This window comes from Pyxicephalus adspersus, chromosome 5 (genome assembly GCF_032062135.1).
Source record: "Pyxicephalus adspersus chromosome 5, UCB_Pads_2.0, whole genome shotgun sequence".
In the NCBI taxonomy this organism is placed as follows: Eukaryota; Metazoa; Chordata; class Amphibia; order Anura; family Pyxicephalidae; genus Pyxicephalus; species Pyxicephalus adspersus.
In genome coordinates this window covers 80,824,913-80,842,713 of record NC_092862.1, presented here as the reverse complement: position 1 = coordinate 80,842,713, position 17,801 = coordinate 80,824,913, and the positions used below count along the sequence as shown (strand labels likewise).

The 17,801-nt window shown below is 37.6% G+C and overlaps 1 protein-coding gene across 1 annotated transcript in view; it reads left to right on the top strand.

The window, feature by feature from the left end:
* Positions 1–15,444, top strand: part of GALNT4 (polypeptide N-acetylgalactosaminyltransferase 4) — a 45,174-nt gene extending 29,730 nt beyond the window's left edge. Inside the window, exons 8-11 of the mRNA XM_072411932.1 lie at positions 3,446–3,577; positions 3,795–3,905; positions 7,758–7,910; positions 11,186–15,444. Of these exons, the coding sequence (XP_072268033.1) occupies positions 3,446–3,577; positions 3,795–3,905; positions 7,758–7,910; positions 11,186–11,317 (528 nt within the window). The 3' untranslated portion in view covers positions 11,318–15,444. The remainder of the gene's footprint in view (positions 1–3,445; positions 3,578–3,794; positions 3,906–7,757; positions 7,911–11,185) is intronic.
* Positions 15,445–17,801: the final 2,357 nt, after the last annotated feature.

Genomic DNA, 17,801 nt, shown 5'->3' with positions numbered 1-17,801 from the left:
CTTCTTGCTTGAGAGGAGTCGTAAAGACATATTGCACAGAGAGACAAAGGAGCAGTGTGCCGAATGATCGCTCGTAAGACCGATCTTTTGTACACAAGTTCTTTTTATAACAAATTTCAGACCCTTACTTCCTGTAAATCACTTCCTCTGGCACACGTCACTTCCTGTATCATTCAAACAATCGCATCTAGCATGTGTACATTATCTTTGAACAATTGTATCGTTATCTGCATGTACATAATCGGCACTATACGATTGTTCAGATATCTTTATTAATCGTTGATTGTTCGTTTTAAATGACAATTATTGAAGATGTGTACGTAGCTTTAGTCATTATGTTTCATCTTTATGTGGACATATCCTAGTGGGTTCTGTATACAACCTCTGCACAGACACAACACAAACGTGCAGCCAAGGTTTGTGATTTATAGTGCTGTCAGTATGGTAGTTATGAAAACAATTAGTGAAACACATATTTAAACATATTTCGGTTTGTCTTGAGCTCAGTGCAAACACAGTAAAGAGGATAGTGCTGATTTCAGAAAATGGCACAGATAAACCATTGCTTGCACATTATAATGTACAACATGCCTTTAGAGTATGAGAACCATGAACCAGAAACGTGTATGACACTGGAGATAAACCACGTGACTGGTCTGAGCTGTGGGGGCAGCAGGGATTTAGGACCCATCTTTCTAGTTTCTAGAGGACAAATCCTTTGCAGCCCCTGTAATGATGTGCCAGGAACTAAGAAGCAAAATTATACAGTACACTGTCTAAATAACAAATAAAGTACTAAAGAACAGTACACGGGGGAGGAGAGTGGGGTTTGAGGGTACTTATAAGGAGTGGACTATAGGTAAGGTTTAAACATTGCAATCCACATGGTGACATCAAAAAATTACTAGGGATAAATAAGCAGTGTTTGAAAATTCGGTTGGTGCCGTACCATACAGCAGTGGTCTTGGTGCTGCCCTTAGGTTTCTGTAGCACTAATAAAAGCATCAACAATTTTTTTAACATTATTATTTTGTTTATATATTTATTAATATACCCTTTGTCTAATTGTTTTAGTAAAATAGTACCACACATCTCCAATTGTACAGTTGACAATTCAGCATGTTTAAATGATAAAAAGTACTAACAGTAGTTGTTTTGGTATTGTGTGTCCCACACTAAAAATGGCACAGCAAAGAGAGCAAAGATAGTTGTATGAGTAGATGAGAGAGAAAATTATACACAAGCATGTTAAAGACAAACTGTAATAAAGACCGATGTCTTGTGACAACTGTTTCAAAATGTTTAAGGTCCCTTGATGTGGCTGCAAGGTGAAAATTGACCTTGAGAATAGACAAAAATCAAGGACAATGTCCAAAAAATATAGAAGATGAACAAGGTCAAAGTCATCATTGTCTGATCTTTCCATCCATCACTTTGTGACTTTTTGGAAGAAACCCAGGAGAATGTCCTTGTTGAAAGCAAAACAAAAAAACATACCTATTGTCAAACATGCTGGAGGCTCAATTTTGTTTTATGAGGTAGCTGTGCTGCACCTCGCACGGGTTAGATAATGACCAACAACATGCTAATGAAAGCACCTGAGAATGTCTGAAGGAAAAAACTTATGCTTTACTTTATTTAAATCTTAAACATTTAAACATCCATAGAGTGAACAAATACATGCAGTCTGAAGAAAATATTTTCCAGACCTAGCAACTTTAGAGCAGTTTGCTCAGGAAGAATAAGCCTGTTGATAGGTGCTGTTGAGGGATAAGGGACCCATCATTTTGGACCATGCCATTTTCATGTGTGTTATTTGAAATACTTGACTGAATCAAACCCTAAAACAAAGTATGATTTTTGTTAAATACAGAATAAACTATAATAATGTCAGTTACCGTATTTTTCGGACTATAAGACGCACTTTTTCTTCCCCAAAACTGGGGGGGAAAAGTGGGTGCGTCTTATACACCGAATACATGTTAAATATACCGGTAATTAAAAAAAATCATACTCACCCGATCCCGCGATGCTGTGGGCTTCTTCTTCTCCTGGCTCTCCTCCCGGCTGCAGCGCGTGTCTCCTCCTCCTCTGAGCGAGGAGAAGCCGGCACACGTGCCCTCGCGATCCGGTAAGCAGGCTGGATCAGCCTGCTTATGGGATCGCTGGGGTATGCATGTCGGCTTCTCCTCTCTCAGAGGAGGAGACACGCGCTGCAGCCAGGAGGAGAGCCAGGAGAAGCCGACACCCGTGCCCCCGCGATCTCATAAGCAGGCTGGATCAGCCTGCTTATGGGATCGCTGGGGTATGCATGTCGGCTTCTCCTCTCTCAGAGGAGGAGACGCGCTGCAGCCAGGAGGAGAGCCAGGAGAAGCCGACACCCGTGCCCCCGCGATCTCATAAGCAGGCTGGATCAGCCTGCTTACGGGATCGCGAGGGCACGGGTGCCGGCTTCTCCTGGCTCTCCTCCCGGCTGCAGCGCGTGTCCCCTCCTCCTCCTCTGAGCGAGGAGAAGCCGGCACACGTGCCCTCGCGATCCGGTAAGCAGGCTGGATCAGCCTGCTTATGGGATCGCTGGGGTATGCGTGTCGGCTTCTCCTCGCTCAGAGGAGGAGGGGACACGCGCTGCAGCCAGGAGGAGAGCGAGGAGAAGAAGAAGCCCACAGCATCGCGGGATCGGGTGAGTATGATTTTTTGGCACAGGGTGATCAGAAGGGGATACATTGTGTCAATGTATCCCCTTCTAATCACTCTGTGTCAATGTATCCCCTTCTGATCACTCTGTGTCAGAGTGATTAGAAGGGGATACATTGACACAGAGTGATTTTTTAGTATTTTGTTCAGAATCTTTTTTTTCTAGGTTTTTCTCCTTTAAAATTGGGTGCGTCTTATAGGCCGGAGCGTCTTATAGTCCGAAAAATACGGTACTTTTGTCCACTTTTAGTTACTTTTAGTCAGTTGTTTTTTTTTTTTTTCATGAGGGGGAAAAAATCAACTTATTTGTCCATGTTGGTTCCATTCTCTTTTGATATTTGGCTCTATTTTCTCTTCTCCCATTTTTAAATTTACCCTATAGTTCAGGATTGTCCAGCTCTAGTCCTCGTGTACTATACACAGGTTGGTAATTTTATATAAACATTTCTTTTTTGACTGATTATAAAACATATCTTGGCTCTCAAGCTCTGAATTTGGACAGCCCTTCTATAGATTCTATAGTTCTGCTTTAAAAGTCTTTATCTTTAGGGCTTGGAACACAGTAATGGTAACTTATATTCTTTGTAGTAGAACCTAAATGAGAAAAAAAGACAAAATGGTATATAAACAAAATAATAATTACTCTGTAAAAGCAAAATATGTGGTTTGTTTTTTTGTTTTTTTTTTTTAAATTAGGATTCATTACGATTTTTTAAAACCCTTGGTTTCTTTGTTTTTATTTTTACTACAGGAAAAATATGGGGATATTTCTGAACGTAAACTACTTAGAGAGAGACTTCAGTGCAAGAGTTTTGATTGGTACTTGAAAAATGTTTTTCCAGAACTGCATGTGCCTGAGGATCGGTTGGGCTGGCATGGAGCGGTAGGTACTATTCGGGGCTTAGTTATGTTGTGTTCAGGCAAAACATTAAAAACCGTGCATTTTTTTGGTAATTGGCACCTTAACATTTTTACAATTTAAGGTCAATGTCTTCCTTTTGTATTACTTCGACTGTTCCTGGTAATAGTTATCCCTTACAACTAGCTAATGGGTTATTTCTTCAAAATATTAAAAGAAACAAAATGTTGTGTTTCCATAGGTGCGGAGTATGGGCATATTGTCAGAGTGTCTAGATTATAATGCTCCAGATCATAATCCTGTCGGGGCTCATCTCTCACTTTTTGGATGTCACGGGCAAGGTGGCAATCAGGTATGCAGCACTGTGTAATTTGGTAATTTTCAGGTTTATTGTGCACTATTAGTAACACATACAGTACACACATACATCATATTTAGGAATGAGCGAATATAATAAAAATTGTTCTTGTTTATTAAAAATTCCTGGATAGATAAAGGTACTGATTTTGTTAAAGAAAAATAATTTAACAGAAAATGAGAATAGTTGCCAATAGTTTTCATCACCACTATGGTAAAAAGAAAAACATAAGCTTCAGACAGCAAATTTAAAGTCCAAACTGGCAAATAGCATTAACAATATAGTCCCAAACTTGTGTTTTGTAGCTTCCACCACATGGGTGCTTTTTGCTGTGGTCCTTGAGTCTTCTTAGTGAAACTTAAATGAAAATAAAAAAAAAAACACTTCATTTTACTTTTGCAGATCCATCGATTTTCGGTGTGGTCTTCTATTCAGTTCTACGGCTTCCTGGTTTCATGCTTTGTCCTGGACATCTTCTTCGGTCTTCTTCCTACGTCACCCAATCTCGTGCTTGTGCAGTGCGAGATCGGGTGATGTAGGCAGAAGAAGGAAGTATGCCGCTATATTTGTAAAAAAGAAAGTGCCAATCTTGCTGTGCATGCGTGAGATTGGCATCTTTTTTTTTTTTTCCCTTCAATGACAGAAAATCGCTGATGTTAGGCATGTGTAGAAGGAGCAGCCCAAGCCTCCTGGGATACGTACCTCACAAATCCCTGGAGGCCTGGGCTGCTTTTTCTGCTCTCCCATTCAGTCTTTACCAAGGGGCAAAGACAGAAGAGGAGGGGCTTTACCTTTTTTTTATATATAAAGTAACACTATTATTATGTTTATATTATCTACCCTTCTATATAAAGTAAAAATTGTGGTGATAGGTCCGCTTTAACTGGAAACCCTGCTAGCATGTTACTACACATGAGCATTCACATCAACTTTGGTACACACACTTTACCTCTCCCAGCACAGTTAACCCCTAGCACTCAAGGTCCTGTCTGGATGAGTTTTTCTCCCTTATTCCACAGCCTGGGGCCTTGGACCAGTTTCCACCAAATTTGCAACTATTGGTTGCTATACAACAAAATGGTAAATGGTTAAACCAAACAATTTTCCACTGTGTTTTAATTCAGAAACTAGCATTACAAAATTTGAGGAAGACATTGGAACTAAATTAGAAGAAAATATCAGGATGTCTTGGAATTGTTTTCTTCCCAAAGCATCTTTACCTGTCTTCTAATTTGTACACAAACTGCAGCACACAAGCATTACAGTATTTCCCCAAGCATTACAGTATTGCCCCATCACCTTCCCGGCATCATTAGAAAGACTCCAATAGTTGAAGCAAGAAGATGCAAGACCAGCATAAGCAAATGAGTGGAAGTAGGAAGCACAGACATTACATTACTGTAGAGGTGAGAATACACTCAAAGATGCAAGTATGTACCATTTTCTTTCTGCATCAGAAGTGGGCAGGCCTCATTGATGCAAAGACAGTCTGTACATTATTCTTATACCCAGATTGGCATAACACAGGTCAACATGTCATTTTCATCAGATATAATTTTATGTGGGCTTTTTAGTATTTTTGATTTGGATTTCAAATCGGTGTTCAGTTTTTCTCTAGCACGTCTAGTTTTTGTGATGCAGCTAAATATATATTGTGTGAAATTCCTTATAAATAGCTTTAACATTTTACAACATTTAACAACAGTTTTATTTTTTTAATGCTAGAGACCGCACTAACTGTGATTTGATTTCATTTGTCGTCATGCCTAGAAATTGCCTTAATGATCCAGACAGTTTGTTACATGTGTGGTTCATACACGACGAAAGCACAATGTCCCCAAATTCCACAGAACTTTAAAAGATATAAAAATTATTTTTCGGCTTTCCACTTGGTGACCAGGATAAATCTTGGGTTCCACATGTCATCTGTACCAGTTGTTCCAATGGACTGTGTGACTGGCTAAATCTTTTAAAGCATCAATGCCATTTGCAATCCTGATGGTGTGGAGAGAACCGCAAGACCATCTAATCGACTTCTTTTTTTGCCGCGTCAACAAAAGTGCATTAAAAAATGCACTAAAAAGCGTAAAACTAAGCACAAAATTGTATATCCCAGCCTCGATTCTGCAATTAGGTCTGTTCCCCATGGTTTATTGCCAGTTCCGGTACCGCCACATGATGGACTTGCTTCTGTAGAAGGTGATGATAACTTGTCAACGGTCTTCGCTAGTGATGGCTCACTGTGCTGCTGTCTTGATATAAATGCACTTTTTACCAGTTTGTCACAAGAGCATGTTCCATCTGAATGGCGTATCTTCATTGATTCCTCTAAAAGCAGCTTGAAAGCAGTCTTACTGCATAATGGTAATTCCAAACCAAAATTACCAGTTGCCCATTGCAACATGAAAATACTACTTGAAGCAATCCAGTATAAAATACACCAGTGGAACATCTGTGGGGATCCAAAGGTCATTTGCTTGCTGATGGGAATGCAAGGAGGATTCACAAAATATTGCTGTTTCCTATGCCTGTGGGACAGCCGGTCTACAGGAGAACAATATGTCCAGCAGGAATGGCTACCAGGAGATACCTATAAGCCCGGAACAAGTGTCAAGTTTCTGCCTCTGGTTGATCTGCATAAAATATTTCTGCCACCTTTCTGTATCAAGTTAGGCTTGATGAAGAACCTTGTCAGGGCCATGGGTAAATCAAACTCCATGGGTTTTCAGTACCTTGTTGAAAAGTTCCCAAACATGAGCACTGCAAAAATGAAGCAAGGGATTTTTTTAGGGCCACAGATCAAGTCTGTTTTGCAGGATGATGTTTTCAAACAACCTTTCTCAGCAGCTGAGCTTTAAGCTTGGAATGCATTCAAGTGGCTGTGTAAAAAAATTTCCTTGGCAACCATAAGTCTCCTGCATTCAAGGAAGCAGTTCAGAATGTGCTTGATACATACCAGAAACTGAATTGTCGCATGTCATTAAACATACATTTCTTGCAGTCACATCTAGAATTCTTCCCGGAACATCTTGGTATGGTGAGTGACAAACAAGGTAAACGTTTTCACCAGGACATTGTTATTGGAGCACCACTACCAAGGTTTCTGGAATGAAAGTTTGATGGCTGACTATTGCTGGATGCTCTACTGTGACATTCCAAAGAGTACACAAGAAAATCCTACTCTAAGCATTTTTTGAGAAACAATGGTTCCCATACTGACACTGTTCAGTAGATCTTTACCACAGTGGGCCTATTTTACTTTACACTGAAGATGTATTAACATTCACTTCAATGGTACTTACATTTTAGTACAAAATACATGCACGTACATGTTAACTATAATAGTACTCATAGCTCAGGAACTGTACATGTTAGGGAAAAATCTGTTCTGAAATCTGCTCGAAAAACTGATTTAGAAAAGTTTGCTATGGTTTCTGATGATTATCGAAACAAATTTCTGTTGACCTGTGTAATATTATTGGGTATTGGATACCCTGGGCTTGCAAGGAGAATAAATTATGCTGAATGTCCTTAAGTGCAGAAGCGGAGTGGTATCCATGGCTAGAGGAGGACACATACAGTGTTAAAAACGTGTATTAGGCAGGGCACATGTTGTTTTTATAAGGTGTTTTATGGACACCCTTTTATATAATATTAAAAATATGATAATATGACTGCTTTAAAATTTGAAATTTATATATAGGTATATATTTATTTATATATATATATATATATATATATATATATATATATATATATATATATATATATATATATATATATATATATATATATATATATATATATATATATATAAACTTAACTTAAGTGGTATTTTGTTTTCAGTTTTTTGAATATACTACAAACCAAGAGATTCGCTTCAATTCGGTAACTGAACTATGTGCAGAAGTCCCTGAACATCAGACACATATTGGTATGGTTCATTGTCCTAAAGATGGTAGTCCTATTCCTGAAAATATCATTTGGAAATTTAGAGATGTAAGTAATTAAAAAGTCTAAAAAAAAAAAAAAAAAAAGCAAGTTTTCTGTTAAATGGTGTATTTATGAAAATTGTGTTTTACATAGTTGATATTGAGTGAATGAAATGTTTAAAGAGAGAGAGATATTTCGGACAGAGACAACTTTTTTCTAATTAAGGCCCTGTACATTACCACAATTAATTTTAAATCAAACCACTCAGATGCAGTTGAACTGCAAACTTTCAGCTTTAATTCAGTGGGTTGAACAAAAAGATTGCAATAAAAAGTGAGGAACTAAAGCCTTTTTTAACACAATCACTTCATTTCGGGGGCTCAAAAGTAATTGGACAAATTTAAAAGCTGAAAATAAAATGATCATTTCTAATACTTGGTTGAAAACCCTTTGCTGGAAATGATAGCCTGTAGTGTTGAACTCATGGACATACCCAGATGCTGGGTTTCCTCCTTTTAATTTGCTCTGTTCTGTCAGGCCTTTACTGTAGTGCCTTTCAGTTGCTGTTGGTTTGTGGGCCTTTCCAAAGTTTAGTCTTCAACAAGTGAAATGGATGCTCAATTGGGTTCAGATCTGGTGACTGACTTGGCTATTCAAGAATATTCCACTTCTTTGCTTTAACCCCCCCTAGCAGTAATCCCGAGTGTGATTTTACAAGCAAAAAGCGGTAATCCCGAGTCATACTCGGGGTAACTTTAGATGCCCCCCCCACCTTTGCCCCGTGCTCCAGCGGCGATCTGATGGTCCCGCTGTGATACCAGGGCGCTGGTCTCTCGGGGGGCGTGGCCGGGCGGGAAATTTAAACCCAGATTACCGAGTAATCTGCTTTTAAATACCACCCGGGTTCCGGCCACACTGCTGCTTGCATCAGTAGTGAGATGCAAAGCACAATGCAGGACTTCTGCATTGTGTTTTACATCTAACTGCAGATGCGAGCAGCAATAGTAAATTCTGGGGGTGATGCCCGCTGGCACCACCCTGGAATTTGCTATTGCTGCTCGCATCTCCTGGAAGATGCGATGCACAATGCAGAAGGTCTGCATTGTGCTTTGCATCTCCCTGGAGATGCAGAGCAGCAGTGTCTGGGTGAGGCGGGAGGAACATCCCCACTCGCATCACCCGGGAGGATGTGACATCTTCCGGGTGATGCGAGGGGTAATGTATTCGAGGGTTTGGCCGGGCGGGAAATTCAAAAGCAGATTACAATGTAATCTGCTTTTAAATGTGTTTTACAGCAATAAATAAAGTACATTTTTAATTTTATATTTTATTTTAAATTACATTGTTGTCTAAAATTTCATTATTTTTTAAAAATTATTTATAATTATGTATTATATTGTAATTTATGATTACAATAAATATAATTATCATACCTGGGAGTTAATCCTAAGAATTACAGGCCCACAATATAAACAAAGATTTCTATGCAAAAAGAATTAGGATCACTTTTTGCATCAAAAAACTGACAGAATTAGAACACTAGGAGGGTTTAATAAACTCCCGGGTTGCTTTGGCTGTATGTTTTGAGTCATTGTCCATCTGTATTATGAAACGCCTCCCAATCAATTTGACTACATTTAGCTGGATTTGAGCAGACAGTATGTCTCTGAACACCTCAGGATTCATTTGGCTGCTTCCAAGCCATCACCTCACACTGCTTTCACCATGTTTTACAGATGATGTGGTATGCATTGAATCATGAGCTGTTCCACGCCTTCTCCATATTTTTTTCTTGTCATCATTCTGGTAAAGGTTGATCTTGGTTTCATCGGTCCAAAGAATGTTTTTCCAGAACTGTGCTGTCTTTTTTTGTTGATGTTTTTGAGCAAAGTCCAATCTAGCCTTTCTATTCTTGAAGCTTATGAGTGGCTTGCACCTTGCAGTGCACCCTCTGTATTTAGTTTCATGCAGTCTTCTCTTTATAGTAGACTTGGATATCGATACATCTACTTCCTGGACACTGTTGTTCACTTGGTTGGCTGTTGTGAAGGGGTTTCTCTTCACCATGGAAATGATTCTGCGATCATCCACCACTGTTGTCCTCCGTGCACGTCCGGGTCTTTTGGCGTTGCTGAGTTCACCAGTGCTTTGTTTCTTTCCCATGATGTACCAAGCTGTAGATTTTGCCACTCCTAATATTGTAGCAAGTTCTCGGATGGGTTTTTACTGTTTTTGAAGCTAAAGGATGGCTTGTTTCACCTTCCACAATCAAGCCCAACCCCCCCCCAATCAACTCCAGGCCTATTATCTGCTTAATTGATAATGAATCGATAATGAAAACAAAGGAATTGCCCACACCAACCTATGAAATAGCCTTTGAGTCAATTGTCTAATTACTTTTGAGCCCCTGAAATTATTGGTTTTGTAAAAAAAAAAAAAAAAAAGGCTTTAGTTCCTCACATTTTTATGCAATCTTTTTGTTCAACCCACTTAATTGAAGCTCAAAGTCTGCAGTTCAACTTCATCTGAGTTGTTTCATTTAAAATTGTTTTAATGTACAGAATTAAAATTAGAAAAAAGTTGTCTCTGTCCAAATATTTATGGACCTAACTGTATATTTTGTTGTGTAAAAAAAAAAAAAAAAAAAATCTGGCACACAATCCCCATGTTTTACATATGATGTTAACCTATTTTTCATCTAGAGAAAGATGTGTGTTGTCTTTTTTTTTGAAAAATCCATGTAACAGCATGAATCATGATATAAAACTACCTGTGCAACCTCTTCCCCTCCAAAAAAAAAAAAAAAAAAAGCTTAGTACTTGTTCTATTAGACACTGCTTTCTGGGAATACTTATTACCTGTGGCAGTAAGGGGGTTTATTGCCCAAACTTTGTACTTGGAATCATACTTTGCAGATGCATCACTTGCACTATTAGAAGATCATAAATGTTCACAAACTTAAAGTCTGCAATGTTTTAATATGTTAATCGTGCAAAAACTGCTTTATTGTTTTTGACAGAGTTGGGAAGGGTTAGAAAATCTGCAGAATTTCCTGAACTTCCCACTATCAGAGAAAGTACTGTACAGATATTGCTGTTGGATTACTTCCCCTCTACACCTGTGACATGACATGTAAAATTGTAGATTCCTTCTGTCTTTTTCTCCTGGTGACTATGGTCATATGGTCACCTAAAAACAACAGTAAAAGTCTGGCAGAGTTTCATACCCATTCACTGTCTGTCTTACACTAAAAAAAAAAATGGCTGAAGTGGATTGTTTGCTAGAAGCTTTAGGCATGTGAAGAAAAAAAAAATAATTTTTGTTTTTTTATTTATGTGCAGGATGGAACAATCTATCATCCTCATTCAAGTATGTGTATTAGCTCATTCCGCACATCAGAGGGTCGAGCAGATGTGCAGATGAAGCCTTGTAACTCCTTAGATAAAAACCAAATCTGGAAGTTTGAAAGGTAGAACCTGTGGAAAACCTGCAAATTTGGACAGAAACCTACATAGAAAATCCATCATTTCAATTCAGGCCTCAATTACTGAAACCACATACATGTAAACATAGCTGAACTGAAAATGTCTTCATGCATATATACTGAATAACTTATATTTTGGCTTTCTGCATTCTCTGAAGTGCCTTTATATTCAAAATGTGCTGCTTTACACTGTTTATCAGGCTAGAATTTGTTGAATAGTACATAAACTTTTTATCTACAGCTTAATTTTTATACATTTTTATGCAATTTTAAAATGATTTATAGCCTTAAAGTAAAACGGTATTTTGCCCTTTCAAGGCAGAGTAAACCGCTTACTGTATAAGTGGGCAAGTAAGTGGTCTATACTTACGTTGCCCATGGTCTCCTTTTGCACTGATCTGTTGCCTTGTTTCAACTTTTTCAAACACTCTACTTCCTACCCAGACACCTGTCCTGGCACTTGACCTCACAGGCACTAAATGTTAAAAATATGTGGGGGAGGGCATGTTCAAATAGACCAAATAAGTAGTGAGTGTTTTACATGAACAGGGCCATGGGAAATTAAGCGCAGACAGCCTAGTATGGGCAAACATCAGATTTGCTTTAAGGAGTAGGTCGATTGGTTGCAGAACAGAGGTTCAGATATGAGTATTAAAAATATATATGATACTATATGACACCCAGTCATAATTCAGTTCACCGAAATTAGATGCTAAATTAATTTCATGTTTGTACTCTTGTTTCAACTTTTTCACATTGCTTCTTTCTGATTTGAAACAAGCATATACTCTACAATTCTGTCTACTGCAGTGCTTTATCCTTGTCATACTCCAAGTCTTTGTCATACTTACTAAGATTATGCAATCTAAAAAATATTTATCATGCCAGGTTCTTTCAATAGAAGAAAACATTTATGTGCTTTATAACTTCAAATGAACAGTTCTCTTCCATAATTGTTTTTTTTTTTTCAAAAACTAATCAAGTACCCCAACATACATATTCAATGCCACATCCCAATTTATAATATTTCATACATAAAAGAGGTGGAGAAATAAAGAGACTTTTTAGGCATAATAGTTTACATCAACTTGCAGAATTTTCAAATGAATATATATATGCCTTTTGAAAATTTTCATACATAAAAACAGCATTAATAAGAAGTATTAAAATTACAAACTTGTGTGCACAGACATTTTCTTTTAACAACTCATGTAAGTTACATGGTGACACTTTCAACACGTTTCGTGGACAAAAAACACTTCTTTAGGATGAATACAAGTTTTTCTATAAATAATAATTATTATTTAAAACATTGCATATATACAACATCTTCAACACTAAAAAAGGAAAAGGACACATTTATTCACATCATAGCATGTATCTATCCAAAATGGTGAAACTCCCTTCCCAGACTCAAACTGGAAAACCCACAAGAAATTGGACAAGAGGGGGGCAGCGGTAAGAACAGACGCCTCAAAAGTTCACCTATTCACCTCACTAGAAAACAGTATCAGAAAAAAATGTTTTGACATTTAAATAGTAAGAGCTAACATGTAGCTCTCTTAATCTAGTGGGTAGAGAAAAAAATGTGTGTTGATATATTCAAAATACCCTTCAGCACCTGGACAGTGAACCTGTGTACAGAGTAGTCTTTGCATGGAGCTTACTCTGTTTTGTTGAAAATGTACTTCCACTAAGCTCAAAATATTTCATACTAGAAATGCCTTATAAAAAGCAGACATTGATGATGTCAAAGCCTAATAAAGAATACACTTTACACAGGATTTGTCCACAGAGGTTCTGCATTCATGTTCTATCAAAATGTATAGAATTTACTGAACACTATGGTATGGGTAAGGCTGTCAATTGGAAAAGAAATTTGGAGATAGAAAGAAAAGGTTCCAAAAAATTACCTGTCAGCTGGGTTGATGAATCCATTGTGGGTTTCAATTTTGTTGCAAAATTTTTAGAAGGGATAGAGCTAACTTGAGGTAATCCTGTTTTCAGTGTTTTTATTGCTAAAAAGTATTTTATCCAGTTGGAGAGCGGAAATAGTTAAGATTTAGACTTTTTGTTCAAATGGCTTCAGCTTGTATGTTAGCATTCAAAAAGTCTTTGAGGAGGATTATGTAAGCTTTGGCAGGACATTCAGTTAACAGCAGCTATCATAACTAATCTTTACCTTAGGAGTTCTTGAAAGGCTTCAACAAAACTGCCTAAAGCTTGCTGAAAGTTCTGAAGAAGTTTGTAGTACACAATACCTCTATAAAAGCTCTGTGTTAATAGGGTCACGCTCTTCATAGAGGTCTATTCCTTGAAGAAATGGGCAGAAATAAAAACCTGTATCTGTTCCTTCTAGCTTCAAAATGTTTGTGCTGTCCTTTGTTTTGTTTTGTTTTTGTTTTTTTACCAAAGGACATATAACTATCGGTGTGTACAAGTTATCTATGCAGCATAACAGAGGTTAGTGTTGGGTTGTTAGGTTGCATGCTACAGATTTATGGATTTGAAGTCCCAAAGAGCATATTGGACAATCTTAGTATTTTAGTTTTCAATAAAGTAGAAAGGATTAGAACAACTGTCAGGCTTTTTGGCATCTATGTGTTTGCTGTGTAAACTCCACTTCTCCATGTGTCCTAATTACCATTGTCACCTAGTCAGAAAGTGAAAAAAAAAAAAATAAACCCTAGCAGGTGTCCTCAAAACCAAATATTTCCTGAAAAGTAGGTGACAGTTGGTGAAAAATTTTCTCTAATTTGCTGTTTGCATAGGAGGTAAATGAAAGTCTCCCCAGGGGAACACAGATAGAAAATCAATAACATAGAGGGGGTTCATCCGTCTATGCCCCGAAACTAAAAAAGTTGCATAAAATTAAAGGGCTTGTTTTAGGAGTTAAATGTTTAGGTTTACATGTAAAGCTTTAGGTTTTGAGATTAGGCTGGTTTATTTGTTTAAAACTTTCTGTAAAACGTGTGGGAGACTATTCTATTTTATTGGAGGATGCCATTGATGACCTTTACTTGTTTACATGCTAGTACCCTATATTCCTATGACCAATAGCAAGTATAGAGATAGGTAGTTCTGGCAATTTACCCACATTTTACAGAATGCCTATTTTGGGTCTGTGACTGACTGTGGCAGTTGTGGTGGCAGCACCCAGACAGCCCTGAGGGGTCTATATATAAAGCAGGGAATCTGCTGTACATGGTCCATGTGTTGTAGTGGCAGTAATTGATTCTACACCAGGGAATGTTAAGGTGAATGCTGGATTCACTACTTTCTAAATAGACTCCCGGGTTATTATATTAAGAGATTTGGTGTGTAGGTAAAGGACAATTTGTGTTAGAGGAAAATACACTGGACATTGTTTCTTTGTAGTGGCCTTGAAAACTACCAGAATCATGTCTCCATTGGTAAAAACAAATTACCTGATAAATATTTGACAGGTTTTTTACACTCTTTAAACAAAAAAAAAAAAAGGCAGAGCTCGGCTAGAGTTGGGCTTGTTGTTGCTATTTTTTTCCCTCCATCCTCCACCTTGCTATACCTTTGTGCCAAACATAAGTTACATACTTTTACCATCATATGATATATCACATAAGAGTTATTCATAAATGAAAATTATGTATTTATTATTTATAATGTCAGTTTTTGTTTAAATGTTTTTGATTGTTACTGTATTTTCCAGACACAGAAATTGCTACTTCTTTCTGACCAAAAGTTAAGTTCATTTTATATCACCTCAGAATGGGCATTTTTAAACAGTGTACCTATCAAAGGAAACCTGCTGAAAACAAAAAAAAAAGCAAAACATAATTTCATAAATGGCTGCATGTGCTTATATAATTTTGCAGTGATGTTTAATGATTGTGTTTGTCACAGTGCAGCACTTTTTATTCTACTTTGTACGGATATTGTCCACAGGTTATTGGTTATTTTGAATCTGATGCAATAAAGTAGGACCCACATGATCATGATGATTTTCCATTATGGCTAAAATTTTTATAGAATTATTTGTTTTTAAACTACTGATTCATAATTGTAATAATTGAGTATAATATAATTTAATTTTTGTGGTAAAAAATAGTGTTAAAAATAAACTAAATTTTTCAAAAAGGTGCTGTGTGGTTCTTAAAATTCTTGTAAAATTTTAGATATTGTTGCAGGTGCTTTTAGCGCCTTAGAAATCCCTTATTTTACATAAGAACCTTTTAGGTATATGTTCACATGTGCACAGAATTCTTGTAATTAGGCATCCAGCTCTCATATTCCTCTGGTGGAAGCATGGGGGCTCCTAAGTATTATATTACAAACTACATGTACATAGGAGTGTGGACTCCACCTTTTAACCCAATATGCTCCCTCTGATCTACCAAGTAGAATGTTTTTTATGATTATATGAACAATTACATTGACACCGTTATACATTTTTATTTGACACATTCAAATGACAATGTCCTGTCATCAGCCATGTTAGTTGGTTAACGTCACAAAAACGAAGATAAAATTATTTTTGACTGTTTGGTCCAGCATTTACCAACAGAGAGGGATAATTATGGAGGATCAATAACTCTTCAATAGCTCTAAGGTTCCTGCTAAACAACTGCTGTTGGGTGTATCTATAAGTGCTCATAGTTGTTCTTACAAATAATCCAAAAATAATAAACAATACTTGTGCAGCCCCTCCTGCTGGCAGAGACCAATTGGTTTTCTATTGTAAAAATGTCCCTGACGCCAGTGTTTGAGGGCTATGGTGAAAAGGCAAGGGCTTAAAGGGGACCTAAATGCTAACATCAGAAATATTAGATTTCTATTCTTACCTTCTTGCACTGAAATGTCAGTCCCCTTAGTGGTGCAGACAGTGACAGCTTGTATCCATAAAATTAAAAACATTATATGCATGGAAGTGGCCATCTTGCCTTTGGCAAACTGCCTTCCCAACCAGTCCTGAACTTCTTCTTTGCCCACAGCCATCCCTCACTGCTCAAGCCCCACCCAGGCTCTCTAACCAATCAGTAAGTGTGTTGTCTTCTGTAATTGGTTGGTGCTGATGTCATAGATACAGATCAGGGACCCCATCCAAGTGCCATATCAGACCAGTGCACAGTATCACCATAATCCTCATCTGTAGAGCCCATTGTCACCCTAATCTGTCATCCACAATCCCTCACCCAAAATGTTACCCTCATCTGTGGAGCCCATTGTCACCCTAATCCACGTTGTCACTTCCTTTTGTGTTAACGTTGATAAATAACAAAACAATCTTTCATTCAGAACTGAGGTCTCCCCTGCTGTTATAAGTTAAGCTACGTACACACTTCCAATTATTATCGTTGGTAAACGAACGACGAACGATCCTGCACGATATCTGCGAACGATCGTATATTTCCAACGACTTTCCTCGTTCGTCGGCGTCGTTGGTTACTTTTTTTACGAACGATTTTTGCCCAATCGATCGTTCGTTGTTCATTCGTCGTTCATTTTGAACGATAAAAATTGGAAGTGTGTACGCAGCTTTAGAGAGTGACGTTATCACAGAGAAAAAACACTCCCACTGCTGTGATTGATTAGCAAGTTTACTCTTTACTTTCCTTTTTTTTTTCTCCTTGACTGATAATGTCAATCTCCCATGAGCCTTTGCAGTCTTCTCTTTATTGCCACGGTAATGGAGATCCCAGGGGGCAGGGGGCAGAGCAGTGTTTTGACAGTTTAAGAAGTTTAGAAGCTTTTAAACAAAAGTAAAACCCATACAGATTAGAGTAACCCAGGTTTAGATAATCTATAAACTCCAGGTAAGTGTGAGGTTTGGTCTGCTTTAACTTATGCTATTTGTTCGGATGCAGAGAAAAAAACACTGTTTTCTGATTACATGTTAAAGGAAGGTTACATGATCAAGGGCAGCACAGTTGGCTTAGAGCTTAGCACTCTAGCCACATCCCCAAAAAATTCAGTTAGGTTAATCAACTTTCCTGATTATATATAATATATATATGCAGAAACAGCTGTTAGGTCTTGCTTGCTAAACTAAATACACATTGAGACGTCCCTGCTGCCTGCTCCCTGGCACTGTGCCAGATGTCCGTGGTGCTGCGTGAGGAAGACTGGCCTGTGTGTGGAGGTAAGTATAAAAAAAAATCCGGCAAAACTCAGGTCCAGAGGTTGCCAGATTTTTGATGTGTGTGTGTATATATATATATATATATATATATATATATATATATATATATATATATATATATATATACTTTTTTTAGTGACATATGCTTATGGTAGGGACAGTTAGTGACATTTCAATAGTCTTTGTAAAGCACTGTGTAATAGGTTGGCGCTACATAAATACTGGTGAATCATAAGGTTTCAATCTGTTGTCAAGCAAGTGTATCTGCATAATGTTGCTTTTATTGATTTCATATTTATTTGTACTGCTCTGAAAAGTCACTGGTTGGTAGGAAATTATATATTTAGGTGTATAT